This window comes from Rhinolophus ferrumequinum, chromosome 2 (assembly GCF_004115265.2).
Source record: "Rhinolophus ferrumequinum isolate MPI-CBG mRhiFer1 chromosome 2, mRhiFer1_v1.p, whole genome shotgun sequence".
Classification (NCBI taxonomy): Eukaryota; Metazoa; Chordata; class Mammalia; order Chiroptera; family Rhinolophidae; genus Rhinolophus; species Rhinolophus ferrumequinum.
In genome coordinates, this window is record NC_046285.1 from 107,396,223 (window position 1) to 107,413,824 (window position 17,602).

General features: G+C 49.5%; 1 protein-coding gene across 2 annotated transcripts in view; it reads left to right on the plus strand.

Annotated features, from left to right (window-relative positions):
- The window catches only part of TRAPPC10 (trafficking protein particle complex subunit 10), an 84,185-nt gene that overhangs the window by 46,361 nt on the left and 20,222 nt on the right, over positions 1 to 17,602 (plus strand). For both annotated transcript variants that reach the window (XM_033127353.1, XM_033127360.1), the window contains exons 8-15: positions 7,736 to 7,882; positions 8,461 to 8,575; positions 9,549 to 9,625; positions 10,405 to 10,496; positions 12,968 to 13,108; positions 13,418 to 13,530; positions 15,842 to 16,356; positions 17,071 to 17,212. In XM_033127353.1, the coding sequence (XP_032983244.1) occupies positions 7,736 to 7,882; positions 8,461 to 8,575; positions 9,549 to 9,625; positions 10,405 to 10,496; positions 12,968 to 13,108; positions 13,418 to 13,530; positions 15,842 to 16,356; positions 17,071 to 17,212 (1,342 nt within the window). The remainder of the gene's footprint in view (positions 1 to 7,735; positions 7,883 to 8,460; positions 8,576 to 9,548; positions 9,626 to 10,404; positions 10,497 to 12,967; positions 13,109 to 13,417; positions 13,531 to 15,841; positions 16,357 to 17,070; positions 17,213 to 17,602) is intronic.

Consider the following 17,602-nt stretch of genomic DNA (forward strand, 5'->3'; position numbering starts at 1 on the left):
AGAGCAAGTGGCCTTGAGGGCGCAGCGAGGGGCCAGTGGCCCCGGGGAAGGAGGCAGCAGGGCCGCCCCTCCATCCCTCCCTCCCTCCCATCTCCCTTGGGCATTCTGGAAGCTGGAGGCCCAGGGGCCCATTGAGACATCACATAGGACAGCAGGGGGAGAGTGTGGAGAGCGCATCTGGGAGGCCAGCAGGGACATCCAGCAGAGTAGGGGTAGTGACGCCTTTCCCTCCGCTGTCCCACCCTGGATCCCTTCTCGCTCCAGCGAGCCCAGTCCATTCTGGGGGTGTCCTGCTCGCCCGTGGCCTCTCGTCAGCTCTCCCAGCGCACAGCTTGTCGCCTGGGTCCTGTCAGCCCTCTGGCCACGCGGAAGGGCATGGAAACAGCTGGTTGTTACCCTTAGGCCAGAAAGAGGACGTGCCAGGAGGAGGTGGCATGGCTGTCCGGGGGGAGGTGGCATGGCTGTCTGGGGGCATGGCTTCCCGGAGCTTCACGTCGCCCCCTGCTCCACACACCCGGCTCTCGTCTGAGCAAAATGGTCACGGTCATCTTGCTGTTTCCCTGCGTGGACGCTGTCCCCACACTTAATCGTGTCTGTTGCACTCTGCACTTCCTGGCTCTGCGACACCCCTTGCAGTGAGTTGACCAAGGCTGGGTGCTGAATGCAGGGTGAGGACACCGCCCGCTGCCCACCCTCAGGCCCCTCTCCTGACTAACGACCCAGCTTGCAGCTTGTTCCCTGTCCTCAGCCCCATCACTCAGTGTCCTCTTCCCTCAGTCCATGCACGAGGTCCCTGGGGCTTGGCTCTTCCCGGGATGAGCCTGCAGCTCTCATGTGACCATGTGGACGGGAGTGCCACCCACAGGAGTGCTCTGTGGGAACTGCCTTCTCACACCAGGAGCCTTTGGCTAGTCAGCTGTCCCTTGTGAGGGTTTAGGAAGAGTGTCCGGCACCGAGGACAGGAGGGCTGGCTCTGGAGTCCATGGCCTGCACTCGGGTCCCGCTCACCCCTTCCTGCCAGGACCTTGACTCCTTCACTGACCCTTGGAGCTCCGTTGTTCCGCCAGCGAGAGGGAGGCGGACCAGGCGCTGGCATTCGGGCTGAGGACCTGAGGTGACAGGCACACAGGGAGCGTAGGAGAGCATCTGCACGTCGCCAGCCCTTCACACACGTTAGGTCTCAGCATGACCTTCCTTGGTCACGTCTTCTTGGCTGTTCGTGTCAGAGGATAGAGTTCCACGTACACTCCTGTGCTGGCGTTCTCAGGAGACTAGAGGTTATGTGACACTTCAAGCATGAAATTAGTCTCCTTTCTCATCTAAGATTTCTTCTACAGGTTGGTTTCTTGAGGGGTGCGAGGCTTGTCATATCTTAAATACATTTTGCAGTTGGCAGATAACTTGAAAAATTTATTCTTAGAGTTTGTTTTAAAAATTTCTGGAAACATTCAAAAGTCAGAAGACTCGAAATTATTTACTTATTTTTATACATTTGATTCTATGCTCAAAAATGCCGTGTACCAGGCTCTTTGCTGGCCTCCTCTGTGGACAGATGGAGGCTGTTGTGTGCCCTTGAGCCATGAGGACCTGAGCTGGAAGAGGAGCAGGAGAAGGCAGGAGCAGGGGCCAGTGTGAGTGAAGGGGGTTGCTGAGGAAGACGCAGAAGAGTCGGCGGCTCTAGGAAGAGAAGGGCTGCCAAGCATCCTTCGAGAAACAGCTGATTGTCTGCCCGGCACTGTGGCAAACACGGGAGCTGGGCGAGAAGGGACACATATGGGGCAGAAACGCACAGGCGAGGGCACTGGGCAGGCGTGTGCGCAGGTTGCCAGGCAGTCAGAGAAGACTGTTCAGGTGTGTGTGTGTGGGGGCGGTGTCAGGAAGGACGAGGCCCTGCTGTGTGTGTGGTTCAGTTAACTTCAGTAAACGTTTACGCAGGTTCCCGGGGGTGGTCTTGTATGAGCTAAGTTTTAAGAGTCATTCAGTCAACAGATACTCGTTGAGCACCTGTTTTATGCCAAATAAGCATTGAAACCAGGAACCGAGCTCTTAGCAAAGGGCAAGGCAGACCTGACCCCACCCCACCCCACCCCGTGGAGCTGGCGTTTTAATGGGGTGAGTAGGCTGGGGAGAATTCACCAGGTGGGCGTGGGTTGTGGTGGCAAGTGCTAGAGTACGTCCCGGGCAGAGAAGACAGTGCTTATTTAAAGAATCACAAAGGGTCTTAGTCTCATTAGCACTTAGGGGTGAGGTCGGGCGGGGGTGAGGCTCAGCGGTACTGGAAGCAGAGTTGGAGGGGGGGTCATGACAGTGCTTGTGTGCCATGGTGGGGTTTGAGGCCGCATGCCCTGCACGGTGTAGGGCCTGCTGTGGGTGGTGGGCAGGAGGTGAAGAGTTCCATCCAGGCAAGGAGAAGACTTAGAGACTTCTGCCGCTATCCAGGGAGAAAGGATGAAGTTCGGAAGGAGGCGTGGGGTAGATTTTAAATAAATGGATTCGAGAAAAATTTATTCAGTGAATAAATGGTTCGGAGTCAACTGAATATCTGTACGTAAAAATAAGTCTTGATCACCCACCATGCACAGTTAATTTCAGGTGGAGTTTGATCTGAATTTGAAAGATGAAACAAGAAAACTTCTCGAAGATAACGTGGGAGGGAGAGATCATGGTCTTGAGGGTAGCAGGTGTTTCTTCATCAGCACGCAAGCAGCAAGCATGAAGGAAGCTAGAGTGTGATAAACTGGAAGTGAGCCCTTCTCTTCACAGGAGATGTCCCTGAGGGAGTAAGAGGCAAATGGGGGGTGGGAAGGGCAAAGGAGGGTCTGCAGGGTGTGAGGTCAGGAAGGACTCGGATCCACAATGCACAAGAACTAACCTGTCACTTAGGAAGCACTGACAAATCTGTAGAAAAATAGGAAAAAAGGTATGCAGTGACCAGTGAGCACGTATGCAGTGACCAGTGAGCACATGTGCAGTGACCAGTGAGCACCGCTGTGACCAGTGAGCACATGTGCTATGACCAGTGAGCACTGAGCAGTGACCTGACCAGTGAGCACTGTGCAGTAACCAGTGAGTGCTGTGCTGTGACCAGTGAGCACATACGCAGTGACAAGTGGGCACGTATGCAGTGAGCACATATACAGTGACCAGTGAGCACTGTGCTGTGACCAGTGAGCACATACGCAGTGACCAGTGAGCATGTGTGCAGTGACCAGTGAGCACATATGTTTACTTTGGAAAATTGTTTGGCAGTGTCTACGGGAGCGTAACATACACGTACTCCTGGTGTAGATAGAAACACATCTGTGTGTGTCCCCAAAGGCAAGTGCAGTGCTCGTGCAGCATTATTCATAGTTTCTAGAAACTGGAAATAACCCAACTGTCCACACCCCAGGATGCAGTGAGCAGGACCACGGATGGCCTCGCGGTGGGTGGACCTCCCCAACGTCAAGTGCAGCCAAGGAAGTCACACACAGATTGCACATGTTTTGTTTCCATGTATGCGAAGTTCAAGATTAAGCAAAACAGTCTGTTGTGCAGTCTGGCCAGTGCTGGGTTTGCGAGGGGGCTGGAGACTGGCAGGGAGCTCCGAGTGGGGGCTGCTGCAGTTGTGCTCCTCTAGTAGGGGTGGGCGTGTCGGGGTTCACCTGGGACGCTGTGGTTTTCAGTATTCAGATTATGTAAGAAGCACAGGTTTAACAGAAGAAAGAATAGAAAGAGTGTCTTTCCTTTTAGGCTTTGAAAGTGGTGAAACAGCTCTTGCTGTTTAATAATACTGGTGTGGGGAGAGGTGGGGGCTTTAGGAAAACTAAAGAATGTAGATTAAGAAATGAGGTGATGATTAAGACATTAGCCCCGAAGTCTGGAAAAGTCTCAGCGTTCTTCTCATTAGGGACTGTGAATTGTCAAGAGTCGCTGAGCACACCACCTGGTGCCAGCAAGATGACAGCCCAGAGCTTTGCTGGGTGCGTTCGGCCCTCCGAGCCCAGCGCAGGCTCACTCTTTGTTGGATTTGGGTGATGTGGACGTGGTTCTGGGCTGGCGGCTCCCGGGGACGCAGGCTGCATCTGTCCACGGACATGTGGCTCCTGGGTGACCCATGTAGGTCACTTGGCACTGCTGGCGTGTTTGTCGAACATGGAGGTCCCACGTCGGCTGCCCCTTAGGTTAGGGGCTGACGCTCCTGGGTTGGCTCCGAGGTGAGCTCGCTGTCATTTGCACAGGTTTACACCGGTTCTAGTGGTTACTTGGTACCAGGGCTGCAGAACAGCCACTCTTTCCCAAGGTTTATTGGACTTTTAAAAAATTCTCAAACTTTCCCTTAGTGGATAAAGTAGTATTTAAAAAGATGGACAGTACCAAACATTGGTGAGGATACAGGAGCATCGGAACCTGGGTTTGGTGATAACACGTGTAGATTTGGAAAACTACCTGGTAAAACCCTTTGGCGGTATCTCCGAAAGCCTAGTACGCATGTGCCGGTCCTGTGACCCAGCAACCCCGTTCCTAGGGATCCAGGAAAAGTGAGTCCCACGGGCAGACAAGTCTGGGAATGGCAGAGGTGCCTGTGACCCAGCCGCCGCTCTGACAGGGGAATTTCTGGCAGTAGAGAGAGCTGGTGGACTGCCCCTGTGCAGCATGGCTGACTGGCCACCTGCATCTGGATGGGAGACTTAGGGACACCTGCTGCGGCCCCTCCCTGCCCTGTGCAGCCTCTAGAGGAGATCGTGGGCGATGAGGCGGCACGAGCAGGCACCCCTGGGGAGGGGCACCGGTGCTGCCCGAGCTCCAAGCACACGGGCCTGGCTCGTGGGGGCCTGAGAAGGCTCCCTCCCCAGATGGGTGACATTCACACCGTTGTACCCAGAGTACAAGCCCTGGGAACAGCCCGAACGCCCATGGGCAGGGGTGGGTGAATGCGTCGCACGTATCGGGAAGGCCTGATACCCACAGGAGAGCAGAGCAAGCTGCTGACAGTCCCAAGGTCACCCCACGAGGGTGCCACGTGCAGTTGGGCTCGCCTGTGTGACTGTATGAAGTTCAAGTCAGGCAGAAGGCACTGCTGGTGACAGAATAGGGGTGCTTTCGGGGGGTAGGTCTTAACTGGGAAAAGGGGCTCGAGGGAAACTTCTAGAATAATGGAAATGGTCTGTTTCTTGATTTGAGTGGTGGTGACAAATGTAAAAGTCCAGTGAGCTGTAAACTTAGGATTTCTGCCCTTTACACACCTCTCGGTGTGTGTTTTGGAATTTAGTTTTTAAAACAGTGAAAAAAAGTATTACTATAATCGTATTTTAAATAAACGATGAGCCACAGCCGAAGTTGTGCTGTGTGGAGCCCGGCTCCGCCAGGCCTCTGAAATGTGTGGAAAGGAAACAGGGTAGCTGGTTTCTTTGGGGGACTGGGCTCTGGTTGGCAGCTAAGACGGACATACAGCGAGTGGCAACGTAAGAGGTAAATGGCACCGGGAAGTGACAGATCAGAGGTGTCACAAGATGCCATATGACCTGCCGGTTAATGTGCAGGTGTCCTTCAGTGAAAACTGACATTTAAACCGGTGTATGATAGGGAATGGAAGAAGCCACACAAGTCTCTGAAAACGGGCACTCAGCACTGTCGTTGCTGAGCCTGCCGTGTGCTGGAACCAGCGCGTGCCCGGGACGCGGTGAGCGCTGCGCGTGCCGTGGCTTCCCGCCGGGCAGGCCTGGCGGGCAGCTTCAGGTTTCAGTTCGTGAAGCCACCACCGCGTGTGGACAGCGGGCTGGAGCCCCCAGCCAGTGCCTGTGGCAGCGTGCCTTTGTGCTGGCTTTCACCTCCCCCAGCCTGGGAGGGGGTAGTTTCAGCAGCAGCCAGGGGCTGCCACTAGTTTTGCCTTTTTTACCCCTAGAAAAACTGCTGCTGACGGATGGTGTTACTTTTTACATGCTTTTCTTCAAACTTACTAAAGTGGGACTAGCTCTTTGCAGAAAACAAATATACCAAGAAAACATCTGTTCTGTAATCTTTCCACAAAGTAGCTCATTGTTCCATCATGGCGTGTGACTCGCGATTCTTCCCACACACACAGATGTGCCCTGTGGTCCCTCGCTGTTCTCTGCTGCTGTCACTCCCGCAGGGTTTGGAGAGTGGCCTGGCGCCCAGGGGTGTGGGGGCCCTTGTCCTGGAAACCAGGCAGCCTGCACCTGGCCGCTCATACCAGCAGTCCCCGGTTGTCCCTTCGCGGAGCTTCCTGCTGTGACTCCTGGGTTCCCTTGGAGTCATCTGAGTCGGAAGACCCTTAACCTGAGCGCTGTGGACAGCCCTGCGCGGTGTGCATCCCCCATCCTCCCTGCGCGGAACCAGCGTAAGCTTTGGGACGTGACCTGTGAGCAGGTCTCCACAGGCTTGGTACCTGTGTGAGGTAGTGTCTTGTGAGGCCAAAGTACCCAGGTCGCCTGGCCCCTTGGAACCAGGAGGACCCTCGGCGATGCCAGCCCCCTCAGAGCTCGCCCTGGTTTGACTGGGGAGGGAGGGACGCGTTCTGTCCAGGGTCCTGAAACTGCGTCCTGTGACCAGCTCTATCTGGACCGCATAATTGTTTTCTGTGCTGATCTTTCAACAGATCTGAATAGTTTCTCATTTCTCAGAGACTGGGCAATTCAGCTTTAATAGGAACATTTAATGGCACTCTGGTTCTTTCCAGTTGGTTCCAGGTCCTTTTATTTGCGCTCATGGTGTGTTGAATCAGTTTCGTCAGCATTGTGCAGCTGTTCTCTCGTCAGCTGTCGGAGAATTACCTCCTAGGTTCCCATTTTAAATAGACCAGTTACTGTCTCCCCAGGACTGGGGCGCAGTTGTAAGATACCCCATGATGTGAGTGCCACGCGTGTAGTCAGCACTGTCAGCTGGGAGTGTGAAGCTGCCGTAGGTTGTGACACACATTCCTGTTTCAGAGATGCTAAAATGTGGCCACAAAGGCCTCTTAGTTATCAGACTCGATCATGTACAGTAAATGCTTTTGCATAATGTCACAGTTGTTTTATTATTTTTAAATGGAACTGCATATTTTTTTAGTGGAAATACATACAAAAGTAGAGAGGATAACATAACAAATTCTGGGTGCTCATCACCAGCCAGCACGCCGCCAGTCTCTTACTCAGGTCATCTCTGTCCCTGTCCGCTTTCCCCCGGATGATTTTTCAGGAAAATCCTAAACATCATGCTTTATTTGTGTGGAAGTAGTTCAGTGTGTAGCTCTGAGCCCCCTTTTACAAACATAATCACACCTAAAACACTAATAGAAACTCCCAAATGTCATCTAACGTCTGCCTAGTGTCCCGATTTCTAGGATTACGAATGGCCCTTCTTGAAGGCATCTGAGGTCTTCACTTCCTCCCTTTGTAATATGTGCTCTTCAAAGTGAGGTGTGACCAGGTGTCACACTTAGAGAAAAGGATAATAATGGCCTTTTATAGGCCCCCTTTCTTCACAAGGTTTAAAAATCTATTTCTGAACTTACAGCCCTGTCAAGTCACTCGTCAGGATCCAAATACAAGACCAAGTCACATAGTTGGACCTAGATCACCCCTTTCCTCTCCGTAGGTGCCCTGGTGTAATGATTATTACGGTCCCTTCCTTTGCTGTAGTTTGGCGGGCGCCAGCACCTTTAGACGGTGGCTGCTTGGATGGGGAGGCCAAAGCGAGTGGGGTTGGGTGCCCTGTCCAGCGCATTCATCACGTGCCTGCTCTTCCCGTGCAGGTGTCGGTCACGCCCGGCGCGCTGGACTGCTGGGTCTTCCTGAGCTGCCTGGAGGTGCTGCAGAGAATAGAAGGCTGCTGTGACCGGGCACAGATCGACTCGAACATCGCACACACTGTGGGTCTGTGGAGCTATGCCACGGCGAAGGTAGTCTGCGTGCACGGGGCCATCCATGGGCTGAGCCGTCAGGGCAGGCAGAGGGAGCTGTTGGCAGACGTGTGCGCTTTGGAGTCCTTGGACAGTTCTGGTTACTTTCGGGCGTGGCTCAAGGCAGCCGTGGACTGAAGAAATGGTCCCTTAATTATCGCTTTATTCAGGTTCCTGTGCTTCAGGTGTGGTTCGCCGGCAGGAATGGGAGGCAAAGGGAAACGTGTAGAAATGCCTGTGTCTTCTGCTTAAGTGACTGATGGTCGTCCTGTGGGTGCAGCAGGGTGGGCTGTGAGGCTGGGGTCATGGGCTGCAGACCAGGGGGAGACCTGCAGAGCTTGGGCGAGTGTCGGCAGGTGAAGGGTGCAGGCTGAGAAGCACCGGCCTCAGAACCACTCTGAGAGTTACTGTGGGGAAGGTGTGCGTTTGATATAGTCGCATGTACAGAGAAGAATCAGTTAGACCGGAAAGCTAAGTTTCTTCTAGAATTCAGTTAGATTTTAATTTTTATATTTAAATTCATGATCTCTGCTGACTCTTATGGCAAATTAATTGAAATTGTGGGTTTATCTCAACAGCTGAAGTCCTTGGGCTACCTGTGTGGACTTGTGTCAGAAAAAGGCCCTAACTCAGAAGACCTCGACAGGACAGTCAGTCTTTTGGCGGGTTTGGGAGCTGAGCGGCCTGAAACAGGTACTGTCTGAGATGAGCCTCGGCAGGTGGGCCAGCGGAAAGGAATGAAATTGGGGTGCTGCTGAGCTCTGTTGGTTAGAGCCTAGTGCGAATAACACCAGGGTTGCTGGTTCAATCCCCACATGGCCCACTGTGAGCTGCGCCCTCCTTAAAAAAAGAAAGAAAGAAGGAAAGAAAGAAATGAAATTGTCACTTGTAACTTGGCACCTGTGCCTCAGGTTCTAACATTACAGTTACTCACTGTGTGGGAAATTACACTCATTAGCTGGCCAGATTAATATGCAGGGTATTTTACCGCTTAGTAACATAAAAAAATGTTAGAAATAGTTTACGGACTTGGCAAAAGGATTCTTAAAAATGTGTTTGAGCTTCCTAGGCTTAAATGAGCCGATCGTGACTTACAGCCCATGCGACATTTAAATGCACCAGTCCCCCTGAGAATTGCAGATGGTCTGCTTTTCTAACAATATGGCCAGACAAGCCCTTTCACTCAACGAGTTACTTCTAGGGAATAAAGCACGTCGAAAGGAGCGTTACTGGTTCTCTGAGGTACGAGTGTAGTGATGAGTCCGATTTAGGAAAATGGTCGCTAAACTGAAGAATACCTAGGGGACTGAAAGGACCCCCCAAATCGACGACATTTGAAGGGGAAAATGTGTCACACTTGAGACCACCTCAGACCATTTTGCAGTAAGTTAATTCATTGGAGGATTTATGTTATAATACCTTTAAAAATTCTGATCTCAGTCAAAACTAAAAGTATTACATGAAGGGTGAGACTATCTCATGCATATATATCTTAATTGGACAAGAATATAGGTCATTACGCAGTTTGGGCCAGTATGGCTGTGTGTAATTTCCTCAAGTGTCACATGAAGTCTTCTGTCCGCCTGCGGCAGGTGAGGGGCAACGTAAGCTCACATGACGGGACATAATAAAAGTGAGTAAGGACTCTTATTTCTCTCTGTTTAAGCCAACACAGCTCAGAGTCCTTACAAGAAACTCAAAGAAGCATTGTCATCAGTAGAAGCTTTTGAAAAACACTACTTAGTAAGTATTTCATGTTCCCCATCTGCCCTTGGCAGAAAACCCGACTCTAGAACATTTGGTGACTGCTGACCTTCCGCGTGGGGAATGAGCTGGTGTGGGGACCTCCTGCTAGTTGGCCTTTCAGTTTCGTTGGTACCCTGGGGAGTTGGGGGTCACACTTGGAGTAGTTGTTGATCTTCAAATGTTTATTAGTATTCATGGTGCCCTATGAGACATAAGAGCATCTTCAGGTATTTACAGTTTTATTCAGAATGGTATTTATTGCTCATTCAGTAGAACAGAAATTGTAAGAGAGGATAAGGAATGGTTTTCTATGGACAGAGGAATAATTTGGACTTGAACAGAGCTATTGTGCCCGATTTTAAAGGATTTACATTTGGGAGAGACCTTCGAAAGCAGTGTAGGTAGAGAAGTTCGGTGAGTCAGCCATACCTGAGTTATGGTCAACGTAAGAGTATTGCACGGTAGCCTTTAATAGTTTGTCCCTGTTACCCAAAGAGTGAGAAAAAGATGAGAAATGTTACCCACATATGGAAAGTACTTTGAAAAGTTAAATATTCTGTGCCTGCTGAGTTCGTATTTCTTTTATTATGCTTCATAATTTTATGTGCCAGTTAACGACTTTGTATAAATTACATATGCCATAAAAAGTAGAAACAAAGTAAAAAATAATGTTATATTCATAAGTCTTTTGCTTCAGATTTCGGTAAATAAATGTGGGCTTTGTCTAGCATTGAAATGAAAGTACAGAATTACATGTTTGTTTTCCTTTCCCACAGGACCTGTCGCATGCTACCATTGAAATGTATACGAGTATTGGGAGGATTCGGTCTGCTAAGTTCGTTGGAAAGGATCTGGCTGAGTTTTACATGTAATTGACTTTGAACTTTTCTTTGAATTTCTTTGAATTTACACATTTCTCATGTGTAGTAAGAGAAGGTGTGTGATGTGTGGCATTAGCATGGGGTGTACGTAAACGTGTAGAACGAAACACGTGGACTCTGCCAGCCTGTCGTCATCATTTTCCTATTCAATTTCTGACAACCAAATGGAAATATTTTCAGCTATTACTTTTAATACCATGTTTCCCCGAAAGTAAGACCGGGTATTATATTAATTTTTGCTCCAAAAGACACAGTAGGGCTTATATTTGGGGGATGCATCCTGAAAAATCATGCTAGGGCTTATTTTCCAGTTAGGTCTTATTTTCGGGGAAACACGGTAGCTCTTATTGATCTTTGTGTTTCTTTTATTTAATTAAATTAACATAATGAACTTATATATAATATATAATGTGTATATGTAGGTATTATATGTAATGTAAGTAGTAGTATAATTACATTTATTTAATTAAAGAATTATGAAGAAATATTGAAGAAGCTACATCCAGTGACAGCTAAATTGGGATGTAGGTTCTTAAATATTTTGTTCTGTAGCATTTGCTCTAGTCTGTATGAAGTACCCCCTGGACGATTGAAAGCCTGGAGGCCAGTGATATAAAGTAACCACTTGTGTTATGTCCGTGAGAGGGGGACCCGTGATTACGTGACAGTGTGTACACATGCAGGGGGACATTTCCCAGTGTAGCTCCAGCTTTGGAGTCGCATTCCACAGAAAAGACTCCAGACTTAGTGTATTTCTCATGTGTTTGATAAAGCAGCCTATAGAAGAAAAGAAACCCCGGCAGGCAGTGTAATCTCTATTTAAAAGCATTAGAGAGAGATATATTGTATTTTGCCCTGTATAATGCGCTCCCGTGGATAATGCACACCCACGTTTTGGGCCCAAACTTTCAGGGGGGGAAAAAGTCTTTCGTTTTAATTTTTTTAATTCAAATTTTTATTTGCTTACATTTAGGTACCTGTTTTTTGTGTTATAAAGAAATTTTAGCATTTACTTTTTAACATGTTATGTTACAAGAAATTTTATGTAACAAATAATTACAAAACACAAGAACAGATACAAGGGACAAGAAATTTTATGTACTGGTAACAAATTTACGATATTCATGCATCTTAATAGGCCAAGAACTCTTCGTCATTGCAAGTTCATCATAAGTTCAACAAAACTGATTATCGTATTCCAGGGTATTATTTTTCATACGGGTATCATTATTGATTTCTAGAGTTACGCTTTTAACTCATAAGCATAAATAAAAGACTTGAAAGCATTTACGTAGATGCAGAATCAGGTCCCTATTCAGGTGTCACAGCTTGTTAATGGCAGAGCCAGGGCGAGCATTTGGCTCTCATGAGCCCCCATCCAGTGATCTCCGGAGTAAGTTAGTAGTAAATGGAGCAAAGAAGCCCGTCTTAGGTGCTGTGTGTGGACACCAGTCCATTCTGAGGCCAGGAGCTACAGTGGGAAGACGCTGGCCTGGGTCCAGCTGGGCCATAGTCTGGCTGGGTGACCGCCAACCTCCATCTCCAGGGTTGGATGGTGCAGGGTCTGCAGGATGTAAGAATCTTCAGCTAGAGGTACTTAATGAAGAATTACTGAAGGTTCGGACCGCTTTAAGGGCGGAGGGGTAGGAGAGGACCATAGAAGTGCAGAAAAACTAACATGCAGTTGGGCAGGTTTAGAACTTATTGATTTGAGAAACGTCATTGCCCCAAGAGCAGGGCGGTGAGCAGCGGGCTGCCTTCCAAAGAGCCTGTTCAGAGTTAGCCTTCGGTGACTCGGTGGTCCAGCTTCGGGAGGGTCAGGGGAGCCATGCTGTCCGAGGCTTTGGCAAGCTCTCTCTGATGGTGCTTTAAACTGTGTTCCATGCTGAACATCTTGCAGCTTTAAATTGGGAGTGCGAAGATCCTCTCCTGGGTGAGAAGTGTTGCTCCTTGAATTCTCCATAGTTCTCTGTAAGTCTCTTTGCCTGAGTTGCAGAGTTGACCCGAGCTCCCTCTCAGTTGGGCCACATAGACTGTGTCTGTGTTTTCCTGTCTTCAGTAGGTAGGTGGCACTGGGCCCTGGTGTTGTAGCTTCCTTGCTAACTGGCCATGTGCCTGTGGACAAATCCTTCCTTCTTTTGCCCTTGGGGGTCTTTATGTGTCACCTTGAAACAGTGAGTGCGGCCCTCACTTCAGATCCTGAGATTCAGCTGTGAAAGTTCTCTGGCTAGTGTATGATGCCAGGCAAACTGTGGGGTGTTGCCGTGAGCCCGGTCCTCAGTCTGTGCCCCTGGCGTTGTGCTCTCTCACACCAGGGCAGGGGGCAGAGGACGTCTGCAGATGGTACTAAGGTCGTGGGGGGTGGGGGGTGTGAAGGGCGGAGGGCGTGTGGGAAAGAGTATGTCCGAGTCTTTGGATTATGAACCATAATGAAAGTTTCTGTTTGTTGATTTGCAAGGAAGAAAAAGTCTCCTCAAAAGGCGGAAATCTACCTTGAAGGAGCGCTGAAGAATTACCTGGCTGAGGGTTGGGCATTACCTGTCACACACACGAGGAAGCAACTGGCCGAATGTCACAAACACCTCGGACAAATTGAGAAGTATCCTTTAAGTGTAGTATGTCAGTGAGCTAGGAAAACCACTTTCTGTTTGAACAGCACCAATGCCCACAAGAGAGTGTTTAAGAAGCACCCGATAATTAGGAAAGAAAAAGCCTACCTGCACGCAGGTACCGTGTCAAGTGTAAGCTAAGTGTCTACTCCATGTATTTGATCCCTTTGGGAGTTTCTAGTAGCTTTAAAAAATCAGGTGGGCTGCACTGTGAATGCCCTGGGGGCCTGTAGTTGCTGTTAGCACAGCAGCGCCCTGGGGGGAGGCCCTCCTTGCAAGCGCCTTGACTCCCACTCCAGCTACCTGCAGACCAGCAGCCTTTTGGCCAGCGATCCTCATTTAACTGAAGAGGAACGGAAATACTTCTGCCAAGAGATACTCAATTTTGCCAGCAGACAGCCAGATAGCCCAAGTAAGACTAATTGTTAAAACTTTTGATTAGGAGAATTTTCAAATATCATAGAAAAGCAAAAAGTAATACAATGTATAACATATTATACATAATATAATGTATAACATAACCACCTAGATTCAACAACTGGTAACATTTGACTGGGCAGCAAATGTGTCTGTTTCTTTTTTTTTTTTTTTTTAAGTGTGTTTTTCCAGGACCCACCTGCTCCAAGTCAAGTAGTTGTTTCAATCCAGTTGTGGAGGGCTCAGTGGCCCATGTGGGGATCAAACTGGAAACCTTGTTTCTTTCTTTTTACTTTTTTCTTTTTGTTGAACTTGGAAGCAACCCCAGCCCATGTGTAACCCTAACCCTGAAACAGTGTAACATGTACCTTCTGAGAACAGGGCTGTCCCCAGCCATGCCCAGATCCCCAAGGTTCTGACGTTGGCTACTCAGTAGCCCAAATTCAAATCTCATTGTTTCAAAAACTGTTTTTCTCCATTATTTGCAATAGAGTCTAATCAGGAACTACATATCATACTTGATTGTATTTCAGTTCTCTTTTAACTTAGAATAGTTCTTCCCGCCTCTTTTTCTTATTCTCAAGACACTGACCTTTTTTTAACAAGCCAGCTTTATTGAGAGAGAATTCACAGGCCATGTAATTCGCTGGTTTGAGTGTACAGTTCGGTGACTTTTTGTGTATTTGCAGCTATGTGCAGCCGTCACCAGAGTCCACTTTCTAGGTAGCGATTCTGGGTATTTCATGTAAATGAATCAAACAACATGTGTTTTTATGACCGGCTTATTTCACTCAGCATGGTGTTTCCAAGATTCATCCATGTTGTAGCGTGTCGGTATGTCATTCTTTTTTATGACGGAATAATACTTTTTCATCATATGGATGGACCACAGTATGTTTATTTCTTCCATCAGTTGTGTGACTTGGGTTGTAAGACACTGACTTTTTACAGACACAATCCGGTTGTCTCAGACGGTCCCACCTTCTGGGATTTGTTGTTTCCTCACGGAGCGTCCAGCAGGAGGTAGATCTGTGAGGCTTAGGTTCAGGCCGGATGTCTGGGCCTCTGTGCTGTATGGATGGGAAGGTTAAATAGGTCGTGCACCCAGCTCCTCGAGTTCAGTTTATCCAGAAGAGTGCTATTTACAGTAGTTACTGCCTTAGTCAGCTCGGTGGCCCTGACAAAAGGCTGCAAAAGGCTGCAGCTTCAACAACAGGCATTTATTTTCTCACAGTCTGGAGGCTGCTCGTCTGAGATGAGGGCGAAGTAGGGGTGGTTTCTGATGAGGCCTCTGATTGGTCCATATGTGGCAGGAGAGGGGGGCGGTTAGGGCTTCAACTGAGGGAACACACTTCAGTCTGTGGAGGTTACTAACCACTGAAAGCCCGTGTTTTCCTAGGTTTGGGCTTCAGATGACATGGTAATGACGAGGACCCCAGCTGTATTTCATTCAAATCAGGCCACTTGGATGGGTGTGTCAGGGGCATTTTGTTGGTTTGTTTAGATTCTGTAGTGTGCCCAAACTGGTCATTGATACGGCCGTGTGCCACGTGTGCTGTGTGTGGCTTGTACGTGACACTATGCAGTTATGCCTTTCCTGCCAACGTTCCTTGGCATCTCTGCGTGAATAAGATAGTCTGTGCTTGTCCACTGTTTTCTTGTGATTTTATAGTATTGGGCTCAGCGAATCCTTCAGTTGATTGGTGTTTAATCAATATTACTGGTCAATCCGCCAGCCTTGTGGGTTTTCTGGACAAACCAGGTGCTTGTAGGAAAGAGGTCAAAGAGGACCGTGGGTTCTTCTCCCCTTAGTGACACTGGAGCTGGGGCCTCCCTGCCCTCTGGGGTCCGGGAGGCAGGGTTCCCCGCTCTGTGGGCTGGCAGACAGCTGGGTTTGTTCCCAGGTATTGGGAGGATGGGTACAGGCATCTTCACTCAGGAATTTCTTTATGTAGAAAGTGGTGGAATTCCTTCAGATAGCTCTAGGAATTGGACTATTTGTAAATTTTGTTTTGAAGTTGAGGAGTTAGTTGACCTGTATTTCTCTTAGGTTTGCTGAAACAGAACTTCGAAAGCTTAATTTCTCCAGTGGTTTTGATTTCCAGGCGTCACCCAGGCATGTGTTGTGTTGTGCGTTGACACAGCGCTCTGGTGTGTGGGACGTGAAGCTCTCTCTCTCTCGAACATCTTTGCTCTCGCTTCTGTGTTGCGCTGCCTCCAGCTGGCCCCACAGTCCCCAAGGCTCTGCCTGTGTGTCTTCTGCCAGTGTGCCAGGGGAAGTCACACGGGGACATCTGCCTTTGCAGGTGACAAAGTCGTCCTCCCTATGCAGTCTTTTGCCTACCTGAGAGATCTCCGCTTCACCCCGTCCAACGCCGTGGTCCACGTGGGCGGCGTCTTGTCCCTGGAGATAACGCTGTGCAGCCAGATGCCCATCCCGGTCCACGTGGAGCAGCTGGCCATCAGCGTCCACTTCAGCATCGAGAAAAACAGCTACCGGAAGACTGCTGAGTGGCTCACCAAGCACAAGACGTCCAATGGGATCGTTCACTTCCCCCCAGAGAGCCCGCCTTTCCCTGCAGCCCCAAGCAGCTCTCCCGCACTGGAGCTGTACGAGACGTTTGAGAGAAGTCCTTCCGATAACTCGCTGAACACCACAGGGATCATCTGCAAAAATGTTCACATGCTCCTGAGAAGGCAGGAGAGCGGCCCCTCCCTGGACGTGGCCCCCGCTGTGGCCGTAGAGGACGGGGCCCACGTGCTGAAGTGCAGCGCCGTGACCCTGCAGCCCGGGGCCAATGTCATAACGTTCAGGACGCAGGTGCGTGTGGGTGGGGTGCCAGGAGCCAGCGCCCCTGCTTTGTTTTCCTGAAACAGAAGTGGACTGACATTTAAAAACTCTCTTATGCAGTTTCAAGGCCCTTGAAAAATCGCGAGTGAACTTCTTCACATAGCTGATTATTTGTGTTCTCACTGGATTGAGATTTTTTCCCCTTGGTATTAAAATGCACCCTCATTTGTTAGAATGAAATTTCGAAGAAGATGGCACACTTTTACATTAAACTGTGTGCTGTTTGCGTCTGCGTGAGTGTCAGACAGTGGCTTCTGACCCACTGCGACACAGGTCTTTCTCGGATGCAGCAGTGTGTCCTCTGAGTCCCACTGGCCGAGGAGGACGTGGCTGCTGCAAAGTCTAGCTGTTTGTCACATGTGTTAGTCCAGTCTTAGAGCAGGTCTCCAAGCTCCTGCTAAGCAATTCCATTAAATATCTTTACAGAAGAAAATACCGCAAATAAAGTTAGTAAGTTGAAAATGCGTTATTAGAAGCGTGAAGTCAAGTGTAAGCGTCAGTCGCGCAGAAAAGGCGCTGGCTGAGGGTCTGCGGGCTCGTCTGAGCAGCGTGTCCATGTGCAAGCAGAGCAGGACGGAGGGCGGGAGGACGGTCATTTCAGTGAACTCGTGGTGTGGCCTTCTCGTAGGAAGCCCATGATGACAGGCAGGTGTGTCCACTGCAAATGCTTGGTTTTGACCGTAGGCCAAGGAGCCGGGGACATACACGCTGCGGCAGCTCTGCGCCTCCGTGGGCCCGCTCTGCTTCGTCCTCCCGCACATCTACCCGCTGCTACAGTACGACGTGTACTGCCAGGAGCCGCAGCTGCGCGTGGAGCCGCTGGCTGGTGAGTGGCCGCAGCCGCGCGGTGCTGGGCTTGGTTGCGGGGGCACCTCACCCTTTCACAGAGGAGTCACGCGAGGGGGGCTGGCTGTCTGTGCCGTCAGACTTCAGGGCGGTGTAGCCAGGCCCCTCTGTGAGGGGCGTTGTAGGCAGAGTCACGGAAGTGCCGGGGACCTCACTGGCCGTGGCTCTTCTGGTCATTGAGTATTTGCTGTCCTGTAATTGCTGACTTCCATGTTTAAGAAACATGGTGTATCTGAAAATAAGAGAAATGAGGTATTAGTTAACGCCTCCGGCAGAGAACTTAATAAGGAAGTATGATTTCCATTTCAAAGGCTAAGTGCTAGATGTCGTTATGTTCAATACTCTGATCAGAAGTCTTATCTTTTGAAAA